Here is an 18,928-nt window from a genome sequence, read left to right on the forward strand (position 1 = left end):
CTGTAGGGCTGTATATGAAGTTCCTGTGCTTCTCAGAGCTCCAAAATCCATGTCACCCAGTCCAGGGTTGATGTGGGCAGATAGGAAAGCTGTGAAACACAGTGCCTGGCTTAGCTGAGCTCAGGTTTGCCTACTCTGATTGTACCAGTGGATTGTGCAAATGTGGCTGCAATGGGGGTAATATCTCAGTGTATCCATCTCATAAATACACTTCAGGGACAGTCACACTCTGCCTCCAGAACTGCAAATTTAAATAGAGGAATAAAATGTGAATGAAGAAGTAATGTTTTTCTTCACTTACTGGTGTTGCAAAGATGATTTCCTCAAGGTCCCCCACAACATCTGTGGAAGAGTGAGAGGATGTGTGACATGATGTGTTTTATCTACAAGGTGCAGTCTTGTGAGCTGTTGTACATGGGATTCTCTCTACTTGTCCAATTAATTCAGCTTGAATTTGGCATCTGAGAAAAGAGACCATTTTTGTAAATGTTTGCAGAGCTGTGACCTGCAACTGTGTGAAAGAAATCCTGAATTACAGACATTTTGTAGTGCTTCAAGAAGAGGACTTTAGGAATTTCTTGTTCTGAAGGGTTTTCTGTTTTCTATTTGGAATTCAGCAAGGTCAGAGTAGGTTCAGTAAGTTCAGCCATTTTCAGAGTAGGTTTCTCTGACCTTTCCTACCTAAGGTATACAGTTTCCTGATGCTGGATGACTTGGTTTATTAGTATTTTGAACATGGTTCAAGATCAATGCCTGGAAAACATTGAGATATAAAGGCATAAATACTCTTAAATCTTTTTAAGTATGTCCAAGTTGGTGTTTTAGTATTTGTTTTTTTTTTTTTTTTTTTTTCTGTTGTGTCTTTTGTATGTGTTTTTTTTAAAAATTATTATTACTAATATATTTGGAGGTTGTGCCTCCTTGTGAGTCTTTATAGTCAAGATGCTCCTGTGATAGTTTTCTGCTGTCCTGCAGTCAGGAGACTGTGGGGCCTGGCATGGCAGATGCCCCACTGGAACCTGACCTGACCTGTAGGATCCTGTCCCTAAAGAAAGAACAAAGTCTGTTTGCTTGCAGCTTTTAACTTTACCATTTCTGGCTTCACATAAATCGTAGAGAAAAACAGAGGTTGTACAACACCTCTGGTCTGGGAGATGGCCATTTTCCAGTACAGACAACACAGAATTGGACCCCAAAATTATGAGAGACCCCCAGTGAAAGTTTTCCCTTTTCTTAAACAGAGGCAACATGATTGTTGCTCTTTAGGGAAGACTGTCTCTTGGAATTAATGAATGTGAAAACTGGGGATTCCTGGTGTTTTTTTCAGTCAGTGCTCTGAAGAAGCAGATACATTTAAAGACAAACAGAAAAAAAATCCCCAGACCTACTGAACCACACACACTCCTCATCAGCTGTTTCTAAAAATAAATGCAATTGAGATAATTAACAAAATACTCCCATATGGCATTATTTAATGGGGCTGAAGGGAAGAGGGTTAGAAAAAAGATATAAATAGAAACCACCATTTACAATGAAAGCCATCCTTTCAGTGCTTGTGAAGGAAAAGAAGTTAATGTATCACAAAACTTGAATTAGGGTTGTCTTTGTACCATTATGCATTTGTATTTTGCATCTTTGTACCTCTATATTCCAAATTGCAAACAATTTTTGGAGCACAAGGGAAGTTACCAGGTAAGAGTGATAAGCTTGGCAGGATACTGGTGCAAGTCTATGACAGAGCTGCTTCGTCTGGCTTCCTAAAATTCAGTCCCTCTCTCCTGTTGCACTCTGCCTGTTTCACCTTGTATTGCTCTAGTTGGTGCCCTGTGGTGACTTAGAGATGTTAGAAGGTCATAAAGACAAGAAATGGGGTAAAACTGCAGAGGTCCCATTCACATTCAGATGTGAACAAAGGTAGTTTGCTCCAGTTTAGACAGTGGATGTTAAGGACAGATTGGGAGTTACAATATCAACTAAAATAAAGCTGGAATTTCGTCTCCTAGCATGAGCATTGCTTTTATGAAGTGGGCAGAGTGGACCTGTGTGAGCTTTCAGAGTGCCTTGCCTTGGTTAGAGGGAGGAGAGGCTCTGTCAGGAGGCAGCACCTTGTACAGGGCTGCCTGTATTAACCTGTCAGCAGGGTGAACACAGCTGCAGTTCCTGGTCTAAGGCAATTTTATGAGACTTTTTTTCCTTTCTCCATTCTCCTTACCACACTCTGAAACATGGCCATCTCATTTACTGCTGCAGCTCCAATAATATATTAATTTATGGAGTATGAAAAATAAGGTAGTTTTGAATTAATGAGGAGGGGCATGGTGCTTCACAGACAGCAGGATAATCAATCAATAATAGTGAGTCATTATTTCCTGTCATTAAAAAGGAGGGAAAAATTATGGAATGGGTGGAGAGCAGCTCTCAGAAAAGGGGCAGGTGGGTCCTTTTGAAGACCATATAATGAGCTGACCTTGATCCTTAGTGATAAGAGCAGGTTCGCCAAGAATTATTTATTTCTCTTTGAGGAAAATCCTCCCATCAACCCCTGCCAACCCCAAACCCAATAATAAGTGGCAAGATATCTTTTTATTTCATTTTTTTATAAAGTGAAGAATAGAGAAGCTCAGCATTACTGAGTGAATTCTCATTTTGATTAGCAGAGTCTGCAGGGCATGTGCTGGCCACAGTCTCATGTGGTGCGTACACACATCTGCCTCTTATAGTGTAACTGTAATGTCAGCTCTGCTGTTATCAATTCTGTGTAAAACATTTTATCTCAAGCAGCACTGGGAAGCCTGGAAACACTTCTGTGACTGTGTTAAAATCAGTTTTCTTCAGCATGGAGCTTGGCTGGGCTAGATCTTAGAGAGTTATTCCCCCATGTTGTGGAGTGCTTGAGGCTTCCATGTTCATTAGTGGGAGCTCACTGCCCTTTTCCCTCTATGTTCTAAAATGCCTTTTTTTTCATTGTATACAGACAGATGTTGCTGGACTCGAAAAGTAATGACAGGGGTTTTCTAAGTGATGCACAGATGCAGTATGGGAAAACTCAGTCTGTTGTTTTCTTATAAATCTAGGCAATCAACTCTTAGACCAGTCCTTCTATCTCTGAGGAGAGATTGGTTCTGCCATTTACAATGAGCCCTCTAATATTTTAATTCTCTGTCACTGACAAAACAAGCTCATCTGACAACTTTTTTCTCCCTTGAACCCTTTGCATGGCAAACCAACACGATCCTTAAAAATGCTTGCAACAAGCAACAAAACTCCTGAAGCAGCTGTGTGCTCAGAGATTCAGGAGCAGTGGAGTGCGTGCAAGGAATGCAGTGCTCAGGAAAAATGGAGTAAGCTTGGTAATTTCCTGATGTTTGCCAGTCGATTCTAAAACCAAAGTGTCAGGGTTGTGTTGGGGATAAAACTCTTATTCCCTCTTCCAATTCTGTTTCCCCTTACACTGGTTCTTCAGAGCCCTGCAGTGACCACATATGTGCAGGAAGGGACACAGAAAGGGAAGCACATGATTTTCCCCAGGCTGTGAAGTACTGGTGACCCTGTTGGAATAGGATGTAGCAGCTGTGGTTCAGTCACTGGGGCAGCCACTTCCCTGCTCAGACACGGCTACTGCCATAAACCTGCAAGGGCTGCTTCATTGGGAGCTAATTATTAAATGTAAAGGAAAATGTCAAAGCCAGTGAGGTGCTGGTTGGGAATCCTCTACCTAGGTCCAGACCCTTCCCATGTCTGGCACCTGAATCTTTGGCACCCAAGTTAGCATGCAGAGCTTGAAGCCTCAGTGCATAGCTCAGAGCTGAGTGCTGCCATGCAGAGTGCTGCAATGCCATCATGTTTTGTAACTTGGGCCTCAGCCTTGCATCCAGAAAATGGATAGATCTTATCCTATCATCTTAGCTTCTTCCAGTGGGGGGATATTAGGAAGAGTGAGGGACATGAGTAATAGATGTCAGGTAAGTAAATTGAGATAGATTATAAGCATCTGGATGTGAACAGTGATAAAGCTGACTGTTGTCTATGTTCACTCTGCAATCTGACTAAAAAAGCAGAAAAATAAAGTGGGTAAGCAAAGGAGAAGCAATGATGCATTTAAAATTGTATTTCAATTTAATGGCCTCAAGGGAGATACATAACACGATTTTTATTTTTCTATAGAGTCATGAAACACTCTAGTGTCCTCAAATGAAATAGATTGCTGAATACAGGCTGCAAAAGTTTACTCCCATGAGTAACTATCCATGCACATCTTTTTTGTTTTCTGTAATGGGGCAACTACTGTGAGTAAACTCATACCCACATGTAAAGTGTTCTCCCAAGTGAGACCTATAATCAGAGGAGTGTTTTTATATAAATGGTGTTCTCACTTCCAGCAGCTGTGGTGCACATAGCCTCTCCTTACTGATAACATTATTTTCTGTAACTATTTTTGCTTACATGGGAAGTTCCATAATGGTGAAAATTACTTTGTAGTTGTATGGAGAATAGCCCAACCATGCATTTACTCAAATAACATATAATTATAACAGTGAATGCTGCTTTTCTCTTTCTGTGAAGACAGTTTGGGATTACAGCTGTTCCCTGTCACTAGGAAAAAGCTGGTGACCACAAAACAATGTGTCAGATATTGTAAAAACTGGGGATTTCCTTTGCAGAGTCCAGAAGAATAAAAGGCATAGTGCAGAGCTGTGCTATGGAGAAATACCAGACCCTGGAGCAATATAATAGTATAGATAAGAAGCTTTGTATTTGTGTGGAAGCACTGGTTGGTGTCTAAGATCACCAGTGGAGGTTTCTTCTACTTCTGGTTCAGGCCCATTTGTAGAAGTGCTGGTCAAACTGGATGTACAAATCCAGTGGTGATGCTTGTAACCCATTTGGCAGTTTGTGGAGCAGAACTCTGCATGGACATGCTGTGACAGAAAAGCCTTTGGCAGGTTAGCTGGGCAGCACTGAGGTGGCCTCAGGCAGGTGGGAATACCGTGGCAGAGGGCTTTGCTCCAATGATCTGTGGGGAGCTAGAGAATGTGCAGCTGTAACAAGAATATAATGGGCTGGAGTAACCTTGGATAAAGGCTGCCTTGCTGTGACAATGAAAAGGTTTGCAACCAAGCATGTGGCTCTTGCCAGTCAGTCACTCTTTGCCAGGTCAAGCACATGCTTTTTGGATAGCTTCCATCCCCACTGGCACCTGAAATTTAACAAGCAAATGCTTGCTGTGCCTTCTAATTAAAAGTGAAAGGTACATGTGTCCAGTGCCAAAAAGGCGAGAGAAAGAGGGGAGACATGTTGTTCTGACCTGCTCAGCAGCAAAACAAAGATAAGATGTTCTGCTTTGTTGGGTCTGTTATCATGGCTTATTTCACTCCTGTGCATGCAAATTGGATCCAGCCTGGGATTTGGCATTGTGGGCAGGTTCAGATGGCAGCCTTGGAGTATCTGTGTTCTTTTCCCAGCTCTGAGTTTTGTCTAAGTCTTACAGCCATGGTAGATTTTCATTTCCCACCTGCCAGTGAAGAAGGTAGAGTGGTTTTCCTTGAAGAGCTCTTACTTTATATGTAATTTAACCTTAATTTGCTCCTGATCCTCAGGGCTTCTTGCATGGTGCATCTGCGCTCTTGCGCAGGTGCTGGAGGTGGTGATTAAAATGGAGTGCCCTCTCCGTAGGGAAGGGAGTGTGCCAGCTTGGAACTCTCTGAAGTGTTTTGTTTTGGTATTGCAATTTATGGCAGGTATGGCTGAAGTGCCAAAAGCCTCTTGCAATTTTGTACAAATCTGAACAGTTAATCGTAATTTTAGTCTGGGTGTAATTGCATATAAGAGACAATAGAAGACAACAAAAGATTGACCAGGATTATTGCCTGTAAACAAGTGTGGTAGGGTGATGTGCATCTCCTCAGAGAAGGCAAGGACCACAAATGCCCGCTTTTGTTACAAAAACCCTGCTGTTTTATGTTAAGGAAAATTTTTCATTTTACAGCTTATTACTTTGTTTCTGATAATGATTCTCTTCTTTTATGTACCCTCTATGAAAGACAAAACATTCTGCAGAGACAGTGAACCTGCATGTCACCTGAACAACATCATGTACTCTGATGATTCTGTCTCAGTGCTGCAAAGATGGGGAACCCACACATGGGTTCCCTATGACTGTTGTCTTCTCAAACCAGTTTGGAGGATTAGAGAGCCATCACTTTCTGGCACAACTGCAGGAGTCTATGGAACAGGTCCTCCAGAGGAGTTGAATCCTTACAGAAACAGCTGTTGATGTCTGAAAAGTTCAGTGGCAAGCAGTGTGATTCTGCAGACTAGAAGTTATTTTGTAATTGCAAAGAATTCCTGATGGGAAGGAAGTTCTGGAGGGAGGTTAGTGTGAAGTGTCTGAAATGTCTTGAGAGAGCCATTGGGCTCTTTGGTCATGGCCCATATAATGCAGAACCAATGCAAAAGTCTCAGGAAACTCTTATTTCATTGCTGAGCTTCTATGGGTGTTTGAGTCATTTTTCATTATCCAACAATAAATACAGTAGTGAAAGTCACCTTTAACACTTAAAGATTGCTTGGGTTTTATGGGATTGTATTGAAGTGAGTGCCAAGGTATAAAAGCCTTATGGTTGAGGTACTTTTATAACACATGCTTCATAAACCCTTATAAAGTCAGTGCAGTGCACTTCATCCTTTAAGATTACAGCACTATGGTTCTGAGAGCTGGTGATCTGGTGCTATATTCATTAATTAGATCTGCCATTAATGTTAAATTTCGGGCAATAAGAAGTGAAGTTACAAGAAGCTGAAATGGGGTAGGTCCAGACAATTTGTCTCTTGTGAAAGCTCAGTGCCCCTTTACTGCTTGATTGATGCCCACAGGTTATCCTTAACATTAAGGAAGTTTTTGAGCCATGTGAAGGAAGAAGGAGTCCCAAATCTGGGCTCCTCTGTAACACAAAAGTTTGCAATGAGCATTTTCCTTTTGGCACACAAAATAAGTAATTATATAAAAGCTATTGCCCTCTTCCTGGATGTCTTGTTTGGTTTCCCAGAGAGCTGATGCCCCTCTTCTCACAGCTGCTGGTCCCTAAATGATGGAGTGAATTTCTTTGCTTGTATGTAAATACACAGGATTTCTCTCTAAAGCAGATTTTTGTCAGTGACATGTCCCATTTTTTTTCCTGTCTGATATGTTTGATGACTAGAAAACAGAGGTTGCTTTCATTTCCCCCTGATTATTGTAAGATCAATATATCTACAGGGCAGTGAGCAGGTATTTAGCCATCTCTGAACATCTGTGGAAGTTTGTATAAAGTTAAGGTGTGCTTTTTAGGAACCCTCTTTCTAAACTAGTGCAAATCATTCAGACTTCTTTAGCTGAGCTGATTTATATGGGTGTTACTTTTGCTGTTAAGTAGTTACTTGTGGCACCAGCACTTTTTAGTCTCAGAGGGAATTGGGCTGATTTAATTAAAATGAACTTTTTAAAGTTTAAATAGCTTGTAGTAACAAAAGAAGGGAAAAAATGTATGAGATTTTCTTTGCAATGAGTTGCACCTGTCCTCCATGGGAATGGCAGGGAAGGTCTTCAGATATACTGTGTAGCTGTGTTCTAGGAGATTTGGGTTGTGATCAGATCTCTGAGGGCATCTTTTAGCTTGCAGGGCAAGTAATTGAAGTAATGGTGCTGGAGGGAGAAAAAATGAGGGGGGAATGAATAACCAAGTATTTGCCAGTGAGAAATTTCAGATGGTCAAACGTAATTTAAATTGCTTCGGTGTGTAAAATTACTTTTCGCATAAGAGAGTTCCAAACTGTTCATATTTACCTTGTGATGGACTGATGTTTTGAAGGAAGAAAACAACTTCTGCATCTTTAAGCCTTTAAATGTCACTGGATTTTGATTTCTCAGTTTTGAAAGGAGGAAAGGACATCAAAGATCCAAACAAAGCAAAAATCCTCCACTTGCATTGACATTTCAGTATAAATTGTTGAAACTTTTTGGCTTTTTAAACTCCAAGTTGCTGTGAAGCTCTGTGGGAAGGAGACACGAGACAGTACAACCCATCAAATGTTTTAAATCAAATTGGAAAAGAAAAAGATTTTTCTTTTTTAAAATCTGATTTGTTGTGTCATTGATGATGTAGATATGGCCAGGCTTTAAGAAGGATCTAAAGTGTTTCTGAGTTGAGAGCCTAGTGGAAGAAGGCTGAAAAAACCCAAAAAAGCCTTTTCACTTTTAAGCCAAGTACATTCAATATGGAAATCCCCATGAACCTGTAAACATGAAACCTCAACTTTCTGCCTTTGCAGCAATGTTTGTGGCAAAACTGCCTTTTCAGTTGTAGGAGAGGATAACGTGGTGCTACAGAGTAAATTCTAATACTTTGCTAAGGAACTGGTTTCTTTTGAAGCTGTGGAGGCTTGCATGGTTTGTAGGTGTTCTGTTAGTTTTGTTTATTTTTTTTACTGCTTTGTTTATGGTTTTGGTTTTTTTTTAGAATAGCCTTTTACATAGGTGAATGTGACTAGGACCTCTGAAAAGAACAGCTTATGAAAAGTGCACTAAAGTGAAGAGGAGAATCAGGAGACAATGGTTTAATGCTGCCTGTCTATTTCTCAGAACTAAAGACATTAATTTGAACCTGTCTTCTTTATTCATTTGACAGCTCTCTGGTGCTCCTCTGCTAATGTAACTCAGTGGTACTATTGCTACAGATTATTGCACCTATAAAACTGGTCTGTGCTGATTTAGGAAGATGCGTTTTGGTAATTTACAGTGAAAATTTATGTTCATTGAGAAAAATAAAGGGCTTCATTGAAAGCTAATATTAATAAAAATGCCATTTATGTGGCATGTTGTTTTGGGGTTTTTTTGGTCCAGTGGTTGTTTATTAACTAACTCAGCTGCGTACAAAACACATTCCATTGTGATCTCTGTGCTCAGGCTACCTGAATTTCCATGCCTGTCTGGGCATCATGTAGCATTGTGCCTGTGAGGGGTGTGCTGCCTCATTACTGTACAGTTCAGTGCTCCACATCACAGCTTTCTTTGTGCTTGGCTACCCTGGCACAGAAAAAGAGGAACGTGGCACTGTTTTAACTCATCTACCTGCACATAACCCATGTGAAAGTAATACCATGAAAGGTGTGTGCACTAACCCAGTGACTGGAATTTTGATCTAGCAGAAACTCAGGTTCACAGTTACAAATCCTGCCCTAGTTTTTATTATATTGGCCCCATCAGAGGGCATGAATTTTTAGTGGATTTGTGCTGCAATATGGTGCCACTTTACTTCCTACTTACTTCTGCATTTGAGCTCCTTTAAGGGTCTTACACACTCTCCAACAAATCTGAGTGACTCTCAACAACTGCTGTGGTTTGTGTACCAAATACATTACGGCAGGCACAGGTATGACATCTCCCCTCCTTGTTCTTCCTGCTGCAGCTTGTGCTATTTATTCCCTGGGGTAAATCCCCTTGAAGTGTTCAGAGCTGGATATGTTTCCTGCTAATGTACTGAAGATCTCAGTCCATACATTGTAGGTAATGTTCTTGCAGGGTGACCTCTCCATATCATCATCTTTCCATGTGCTGCCTTATTGGTGTCTGGTGTGCTGCCCACCTGTAGTTCATTCAGAGCAGCTTTCTGTGTCCTCAGTGTCCCCAAAGCTCCTGCTTTAAAGGAGATGCACCATGTCCCAGACAGCTCTCTTTCTCTGCATCCATTCCTAAGGAACTATCTGAAGTTTAGTCTGGTTTTCAGCCTGTTTTGGTTGGTCTTGGGACTGCCATTCATTGTTCACTGGATTTGGAAGGTCAGAAAAGGTATGTAGCATAAACTAACTCATCTCAAGGATGTTTTCAAGGATTTACCCTTGGCAGTAACCAGTCCTGCCTGCCCTTCCCCTTTCCACTTAAATTAGAGAAAAAAAGCAACATTTCATACATGCATGTATATAAATAATCTAGAATGTAGAAAGACAAAGTTCAATTTCCTTTTAAATAAAGGCTGCCATTTAATTTAATATTTTAGAAAACGATTAGATCTTAAACCCTTATTACATTTGACAACTCTCTGGTGCTCCTTTGCTATTCCTTATGGCAATTATAAATGGCAACACAGGATGCTGGCAGAAATCCTCATTATGACTGGAGTTTGTTTATTGTCTCTTAATGAAAAGTGATTAATCTAAATCACTAGTGGGGTAGATGCTTCATCCTGGTCCCATAATGAGAAGCAGTAGTTTCAGGCCAAAAGTTCCCTCCCCCTACAGCTTCCAGGAGAAAAAGTAGAAAACAATAAAAAAAGAAAAGCCCAGAGGCTGTCACTTTGCTTTTCCTGTGTGCCATGTAACAAACGTGTGTGCCAGTCCGAGCTGTGTGGCTGGTGGTGGGCTTTTGTTTTACATTCTGATTGAGCCTCCTGCTTTTTCCATCCTGCTCTCTGTAGGACCAGCCTTTCCTGGGAGGATGGATGACAGCAGAGATGTTGGGTGTTCATTTCCCCATTTGAAAAATGGAGAGTGCATGTGCAAATTGGGTGAAGGCATGGGGCATGATTTATGTGATGTCATCTCTAGATACAACTGTTGTTAGGTTCTTCCACATTTCCTAACTTAGTGGTTTTATTATCTGATCTTGTAACCACTATTACACATCCAGAAGAACAAATTGGCAGATTTTTCAACCATCTGATGGAAATACTGCTTTTGTTGTCTCATATGACATTTCTGGAACTATCCATTGAAGTGCTGCAGATCATGTGTGAAAGGGCAGAGGGGATGTTTTGTATGTGTGCCACTTCAGGTTCATGGCACTGTTAGCTGTCTTGTACTCTATTTGAGGACATAACTCCAGCAGTAACCTTGTAATATACAGCATTATTAACTTTGTAGTCCTCTATTACATGAGTGGAAAATATTTTTATTCCTGAAGTATCCTTTATTTTAAATATAAGTTCTCTCTGGATTGTCTTCTTAAATGGCCAGGCTTACATCCTTTTTCCATTCCATATAAGCAAGTGATTTTTACTGAATGATGTTATAGTTCTCTGGCAATATGCTTTAGGTGAACAAGGGTATAAAATGTCTTTGCAGTCTAATTCAAAAGTGACAGAGAAGAATATCTTTGAATACTTGTGAAATCATTATTGTTTGGGGCATAATAAAATTGATATTTTGATCAGATTAGAAAGAAGAAATGTACCAAATCATCCTTTAGAGTGGAGATCTTGGAGGTCTCTTCTTAGGCTAATTTCCAGGAAATCACTTCCATGTGGGAACCTTTCTCATTCCCCAGCCCGTGCACCAGAGCACAATGCAGGTGCACTGCTTCAAGACTTGCCTTCCCATGGGAATGGCTAGAGATTGATTTTGGGGCTGGTAAGTGGTGTATGTGAGGGATGTTGAAGGTGCTTTGACATCAAGCTAGATTCATACAGATGGCTTCACTCTGGGAAAATGTTCACTTCTACTTCAGTTTTTCATTTCTTAATGGAAAGGATCAGAAGCCATTTACATTATACTCCCTTTCCCTTGGTGACTTCATGGAGTTAATGAGGTACTTAAGATTAAACAAGCACTGAAATTTTTTGCTTGATGAAGGCCTAACATACCAAGGGTTTTACCATTCCTTGTAACTGATCTTTTCTGTCAAAATTATATGTATTTCCCTATTGTAGTCTTGAAGTTAGAGATCTGTGAAGCTGGATAAGAGAAGTCAGTGTGGACAAAACCCAAAACTGCAGTGGATCTCAGCTAGCTGATAATTCTGCAGTGGGCTAAAAAAGGGCATTCCTAGATGTGTTTTCCTGCTGAAAGACAGTTTCTATATTTGATTCAGCTGCTGTATCAACAACCTGCTGTGTTTAGAACAGCTCTAATTTATTTCCCACTGTTTGCCTTTATTTTATGGTACTGGTATTTGCTTTAATGTGAAGTAGTTTTCTCCAGATGTTAATAAGATGGTGTTAATGTTTCCACAACATTTTTCTTGATAACGTTTATGTAGAGCTTGCCATCTGATAGTGTGGAATCAACCCGTTTTAAAATATTGGTAATAATTTTCTAATTAAAATTAGACACTTGGAAGTGTTTTCCTCCCTGTAAAAATTGAAGTCATACACTTTCCTGTGCTTGGGAAAAATTATGTTTTCACTGACTGAATGAATGTCTCTTACTGTACAAATTGGGAGTGTGACATATGAAATCGTGTCAGTGTTTGCACATGTGCATGTGAACTATACCCAGATGCCAGCAGCTGATCCAGGAAGGCATTCTGTGTTTCCAGGGAGGTGATGCTCTCATTCACAGTACTGCAAGCTACCAGGTAATGAACCTTAAATCTCAGGAATACTCTGTTGTTTACTTTTGGAGAGAGGATTCCACATGGGGTGAGACAGGTGGTAGACAGAAAATAGTCCGGGAAAGCCTGGTATGGCTGCCTGAACTTCCTATATCCAGCCAAATTCAACTTTGATACATGGAATTTTTCTTTCTTGCTGGGTTTTCTGAATTTATCCAGATAAATTTGAATAGCTCAAATCAGCAAATGAGTTGCCAAAGAAAATGAAACTGAAATACTAAAAACCCATCCTAATTCTATGGGATGCTATACTCTTGAGTGATGTTCTGAAAACATCTGATAGGAGTCAGTGCTGTATGACCTCACTCTTAATGATGTTCACTTTCACTTTTCCATTAACACTTTCCCTCCATTTTTCTATTTAGATCATGCTTCTTAGTGATCCAGAGATTGAGAGCAGTATCCTCATCAGCTCTGATGAAGGAGCTACCTATCAGAAGTACCGTTTGAATTTCTATATCCAGAGTTTGCTCTTCCACCCCAAGCAGGAGGAGTGGATCTTGGCCTACAGTCTGGATCAAAAGGTAAGCAATTGATTTACTGTTTCAATGATTTTTAGCCAGGAGTTGAAGGGCATATTGTCTAAAACTGCTCCTTCTCAGAGATGATGAAGAATTTATAGTATGCTTTGCTATTCTCTCTTTGCAGGTTTAAAAGTGCTCAAAAGCCATGCAGTGACTCCAAAGCCAGTTCGTTAAAAGGAGCTGAGTATTAGTGTGATCATGATGGGTGTGTAAACTTCAGTAGTGGTGATACTATGAAAGATGAAAAGAATTAGAGATTTGACATGACATATGGAGCTGCTCTAAAAATCTATTGATTGGTAGGCGCCGATTTCTGTGCTGTCTCTGAGGATGGAGCACTCAGGCTGAGCTGGTCTGGAACAGCTGGCATTGAGGGGTGCTCATTCTGCTTGCAAACTGGAAGTCAGGGAGCAGCTACTGGTGACAAACTCCTCTGTGCCACTTCTAAGCCTCTTTGCAATGCTTTCTGTGAGTGACACATCTCCAGTCTGTTACCTTGGCCTCAGCAGGTTTTCTCTTAACACAGCACTCATCTGTCTGAAAGGTGCTGAGCAGAGCAGGCACAGTGTGCTACTAAAGTGCTGTGGTAAGGAGATGTGTGCTTCAGTTCTGGCGCAGCAGCCCCCACTACAGCCCAAAGCTGAGGCACAGACAGGATGATCAAGTTACAAATTCTACAGAGTTTAAAACTTGCCAGGCTTTTATCTTTCCTCTCGTAGGTTTCTCTCATCCCTAGACTCTGGAAAGCAAAAACATGCTGAATAACCACTAAGTTTTCCTCATTGTGGTGGGTTGATCCTGGCTAGATGCCAGGTGTCCATCAAGGCTACTTGGTCACTCTCCTCCTCAGCTGGACAGAGGCAGAAAATATAATGAAAGGCCTGTGGGCTGAAATAAAGGCAGGGAGAGATCACTCAGCAATTATTGTCATTGGAAAATCACACTCAGCTGGAGAAATTAATTGAATTTATTACCTATCAATACTCTACTCTACTTTACTTTATCCTACCCTACTCTATCAAATAAGAATAGAGTAATGAGAAGTAAAAACTAAATCTTAAAATATCTTTCTACCACCCCTCCCTTCTTCCCAGGCTCAATTTCGCTCACAATTTTCTCTTTTTTCTGCATCCCAGCAGAAGAGCGGGACAGAACATGGGGGCTGTGGTCAGTTCATCACATGTTGTCTGCCTCTTCTTCCTCAGGGGAGGACTCCTAGGACTCCTCACACTCTTTCCCTGCTCCAGCATGGTGCTCCTCCCACTGGAGTCAGCTCTCCACAAACTTTTCCAATGTGAGTCCTTTCCACAGGCTGCAGTTCTTCATGAATTGTCCCACTGTGGATCTTTTCATAGCATGAAGACTTCAGGAACAGACTCTTCCAGTATGGGTCCCCTGTGGGCTCACCTTCCCCTGTCCTGCCATGGGGAAAGGGGTCAGCCTGCCTCACCATGGCCTTCCCTGTGAGCTGCAATCTCTGCTCCAGCACCTGCAACACCTCCTCCCCTCCTCCTTCCCTGACCCTGGTGTCTGCAGTGTTTCTCTCACGTATTCTCACTCCTCTCTGGCTGGGGCTGTCAATCTGTTTCTTCCCCTCACTTCATTAATAACTTATCCCCGAGGTGCTGCCACTGCCACTGATGGGTTTGACCTGGGCCAGCAGTGGGTCCATCCCAGAGCTGGCTGCTCTTTGCTTTCTTGGACAGCTTCTTGCAACTTTTCTTGGAAGCCACCCCTGTAGCCTCCTCCCTGCTATGAAAACCTTTCCACACAAACCAAACACCTGTGTTAACCTGTCAGATGTGGGGGTGTGTTTTGGGCGTGATTTTCAATTTCTGCAGTTATTCTTGAAGATTTCTAAACTAGTCAGTCTCTCATCCCAGCTATAGGAACAATATAGCTAAAATGCCGTGCCTCTCTATTTGAGAATTTCTTTTGGAAGGCTAGTGCAAGTTGTTGCCAAACTAGTTACTGAGAATATAATCAAATAATTTCCTATTACTCTGCTTCTCACTTGCTAAAAGAATGCTGTGGCAGGCACCAGGTGTTTTGCTGCTGTGCTGCTGATGATTCTTGAGTGACATTTGCAAGAACAAAGCTATTGTAAACACACTCCTTTCATAGTATCAAGTCTTTAGTGTATGAAGGAGTTAGTCAAATGTCAAATAGTTTTCTGCACTCAGAGGATCAGTGTAACAGGGATTTTGAAGTAGGCTCGAAAGACCAATCTATTTATTTGATGTTACAAAATGTCTTGATGCTACTTTTAAACTGGAGTTATGATTTTGCATGATCCTGGCGTTTATACAGACAGGCTTGGAAGAAACAGACATCTGATGAGGTGGTCATGTATGTGAGAAGCCAGATGGGACATCCTGAGTGTGCCTTTTTGAAGAGATCCATCTGCAGTGAGTGCAGAGCATCTGCTCTTGGGTTGAAGCACTGCGCTTCTACTTGCAGAGCTTTGTAATCTTTTTTTGATGTTAGTCATTGGAAGGAGAACTCAAAATACAAGGGAGGCATGTGTGATTGACTGTGCTGTGGTACTAATGCTCCCCATATCCAGTACAGCAATAGCAGGCCAGGAGCATTTTTGCTTCTGCTCCTTCAGAGAAACGCATCTGTGTGCACACCTCAGTTGCTGTCTTCTGCCCAGGAGAAAGACAAGAAAAATGAACTGAACTAGAAACACCCTGAAACTGCTTGTGTTTTATCCCAGAAACCGAATAAAATTGTTCAAAGTGTAAGAGCAAAGATGAGTTGGTCTGTAGCTTGTTGGTCAAGTGGAAATGGAGCAATGCCAAGTTCAGGCTTTTCCTTTATGTCTGCATTTGCATTTAAAGCCACTCATGCTCTCCTCCTCTGGTCAGAAGGATGGCCTGAAGTGCTGGTTCACTGTGGGTCCTGGAATGGAACCATGGAGCAGTACTTTCCTCAGCTGAAATGTTTGCTTAACACAACTGCGGTATAGACTGTGCAGAGCCATGTCTTGGGTTAGGAAGAGTTCTGAAAGGACCGTCACTCTGACTCAGGATCACCAGCTTCTCTGCAGTCACAGCTGATACTGAGATATGGGCAGTGCTCTGAGTGAGACAGCAATGCCATGGGAATCCCCAGCTGAAGTCTTCTGAGAGGCCAGTGTAATGCACGTCTGGAAACAAGGGCACTGCCACAGTCGAGTGGGAACCAGAGGACAGCCTTGTCCTTCTCTCAGGTTAGACCAATGCAAGAATAAAGTATCTTTTAGGCTTTAAGTCCCATATACTTAAGAATATTCATCATGTCTTTTGCATCTTTGTAAGATTGTTGTGGTTGTTCTCTCTCTTCTTCTCTAGAAGCCAGATCTGGATCTCACAGCTTCCCACTCTACTGTGCCATGCCTTGTCTCCTAGATGTGGTTATGGAAATGGCAATGACCATTCTTTTCATGTCTCTGCTGCTCACCTGAAAAGAGAGTGCAAGAGCTTCTGAAATAAGTGTCTAGAGAGGCTGCAGTGGTGCTCGCAGTTGTGAGGAGGCTCTCCAAAGGGATGCCACACTGGCAGGGATTCACTGTCCAGCTGCAGCCTAGTTCTGCTCACGCTCCTCTGTCCTTGGTTTTTGTGCCCATTTTCCTGCAAAGCAGCATGAAGTTGCCTGGTGCAAACAAGGTGGAGCTGTATCAAATAGTGCTTGCTTTCTCAATTCCTATGTTCATTTTTTGGGGATAAAGCTGCTCTGAAGTACTTCTGATTTGATGTATGAGAGGGCAATAAAATAGAAAGTTTATCATTAGCCTGGAACCTACGGCTAATATTCATCCACTGATGCTGTGACAAGGAAGGTGACTTGCTGTATGCTCTGCAGTGCAGCCACTGTTACAGTAGGACACCATATTCTTCTACCTCTCTAAGTTTTAGAATTGTGTTTGACTCTTAAATTCTATTTTAATGACTCCTTTAGGGACAGATTTAAAAATGCAAATGTAACTCTGAAAACAAATCAAGTACATACAATTTGACTCCCAGCAGCAGAAACTATTAAGAGAAGATCTAATCCATCCTCTTATAACTGTAAATGTGTAAACAAATTGGAAAAATTAATTTAATATCTTAGATTAAAATACATATTTCAAATTAATATTTTTCTTATTAGTTTTCTTTCAATTAAAAATAGTAATGTGTTGTTTTAGGCAAGCTGTGGTCAACTTGGAAATCAATGAGAATTATGAACCTGGAAACCCATTTTGCTTAGTATGTTCCACACAGTAAAATGAAATCAAATAGGGACAGTTCATATCCATACAAGTAATGGTTTCAGTAACTGCCTTGATAAAAATATTTTAAAATTGTTTTGTTTATAAAAATTGAAAACAATATCAAAGTTTTGGAATGAAATACAAATAGTCAGTGTTTTGGGTTAAATAGTTTTCCTCTAAGGTCTTCTGACCTACTGTGATTCAAGCCTTTTTTATAATTATTGTTTTATCTTAAACATCCCTCCTTGTTTTTAGCTAATTTCTGCACAGTTGACAGCAATGTTAAGGTATTTATCTAGTTGATTAAAGACATGAACAGCCAACTAAAAAATCCCAACACATTTTGAATGTTCTCTTAACAGAATTATTGTCTCTTCCAAGCTGATGTTTCAGAAAGTCTATTCCATATTCTGTGACCTTCTTTAAGAGGAGGAGCCCATCTCTTCCCCACAGAACTGCTCCTTGAAATATGGCTTCATACTGAGAAAGCCAAAGACATTGTGGTATTACCACTTCTATGAAGTGAAATAATTAAATATAAAAACAGTTCAGTGACTAATTCTTTTATTACCACTCCCACAGGTATTGTCCTGCTTTTCCCTGGTTAGGGCAATTCCCAGAAGACTGAGTGAGATGGAGTTCAGCAGGCTTTCTGAAAGATTTATCACTGTGTGGCTGCTGGTTACTTTGTTGATTTAAGGCCAAATTACAGTTACCACCATTTGTTTTCTCTTTCTAGGAGTTATTGAGGATACTTCCTCGGTATGAGCCAACACAGGATATCTGTTCCTGTTCTTAATTTTTATAGCCAATTAGGACCCTCCTCTGCTTTGCTAACTCTCCTCTATCATCACATAAATGCAGCAGGGCTGAGCCAAGAAATGTGTGTGTGGGCATGAACATGTAGCAGGTTCATAGACCCTGATGTCTTCTCACAGTGTATAAAGCACAGGCTGGAGGAATTTTATAGGGCTTTAAGCAAACCTGTGTGGGTTTGCTGTTGCTCCCTGAGCAGCCATGTGACATTTTATAACTATCAGGTCCTGGGAGATTAAATGCATCTTGTGAGTTGAAAATCCTGGATCTCTTCCCAGTAGCTTTGTGTGTATGTGTCTACTTTATTGATAAAATAGTGCAATCTGATGTATGCACATGTTGGTTGTGTTAATGGCCCCCTTAAGTGGCCTTTGGCAGAAGGTGGACACTATGTAAATGTTACAGACAATTTGCTGCAGGTCAGACTGGCTCTCACAGGGAGTGTCCATGTTAACACTTGGATAAATCAACCAGTACAAAATGGAAAATGGGCCTGCAGCCTCCAGTTTTTGTGGGTATTTGCAGAAAATACGTAAGAATCAAATTTAAACAATCCTTGGATCAAAATATGGTTGGAAGGGGAAGATATGAAAGAGGTGCAATATTGCCTGTTGGAAAGTGTGGGGAGCTGCTCTGTGGAATGCTGTGAAAGCTTAAAATCTCCCAACACAAGCTTAAGGTACAGATGTCATTGCTGCCATTCATAGTGACTGGGGAGGAATATCTTGAGTTGGTCTTACATTTGTGATGCTAATATGCTGAGTGTCTGATTATTTGTCTCATTTATTCAAGAAACCAACTAATTCTCAATAGGCAAAACTTCCCACACTCTGATACCTCTGTGAGGAATGGATGAGTCTGGAGGTAGAAATGGAAGGGATTTTGCAGCTCCGTGAAGTTTCTCTCAGAATGACGTTGAAACTTTCAGAGCAACATGCAAAACTCTCTTGCATAAATATTATTTTTAAAAAGATAATTTAAAAGATACAA

At 41.0% G+C, this 18,928-nt stretch overlaps 1 protein-coding gene across 2 annotated transcripts in view; it reads left to right on the forward strand.

The window, feature by feature from the left end:
- The window catches only part of SORCS3 (sortilin related VPS10 domain containing receptor 3), a 268,866-nt gene that overhangs the window by 134,289 nt on the left and 115,649 nt on the right, over positions 1–18,928 (forward strand). For both annotated transcript variants that reach the window (XM_030276367.4, XM_072931239.1), the window contains exon 4: positions 12,727–12,885. In XM_030276367.4, the coding sequence (XP_030132227.4) occupies positions 12,727–12,885 (159 nt within the window). The remainder of the gene's footprint in view (positions 1–12,726; positions 12,886–18,928) is intronic.

This window comes from Taeniopygia guttata, chromosome 6, assembly GCF_048771995.1.
Source record: "Taeniopygia guttata chromosome 6, bTaeGut7.mat, whole genome shotgun sequence".
Lineage (NCBI taxonomy): Eukaryota > Metazoa > Chordata > Aves > Passeriformes > Estrildidae > Taeniopygia > Taeniopygia guttata.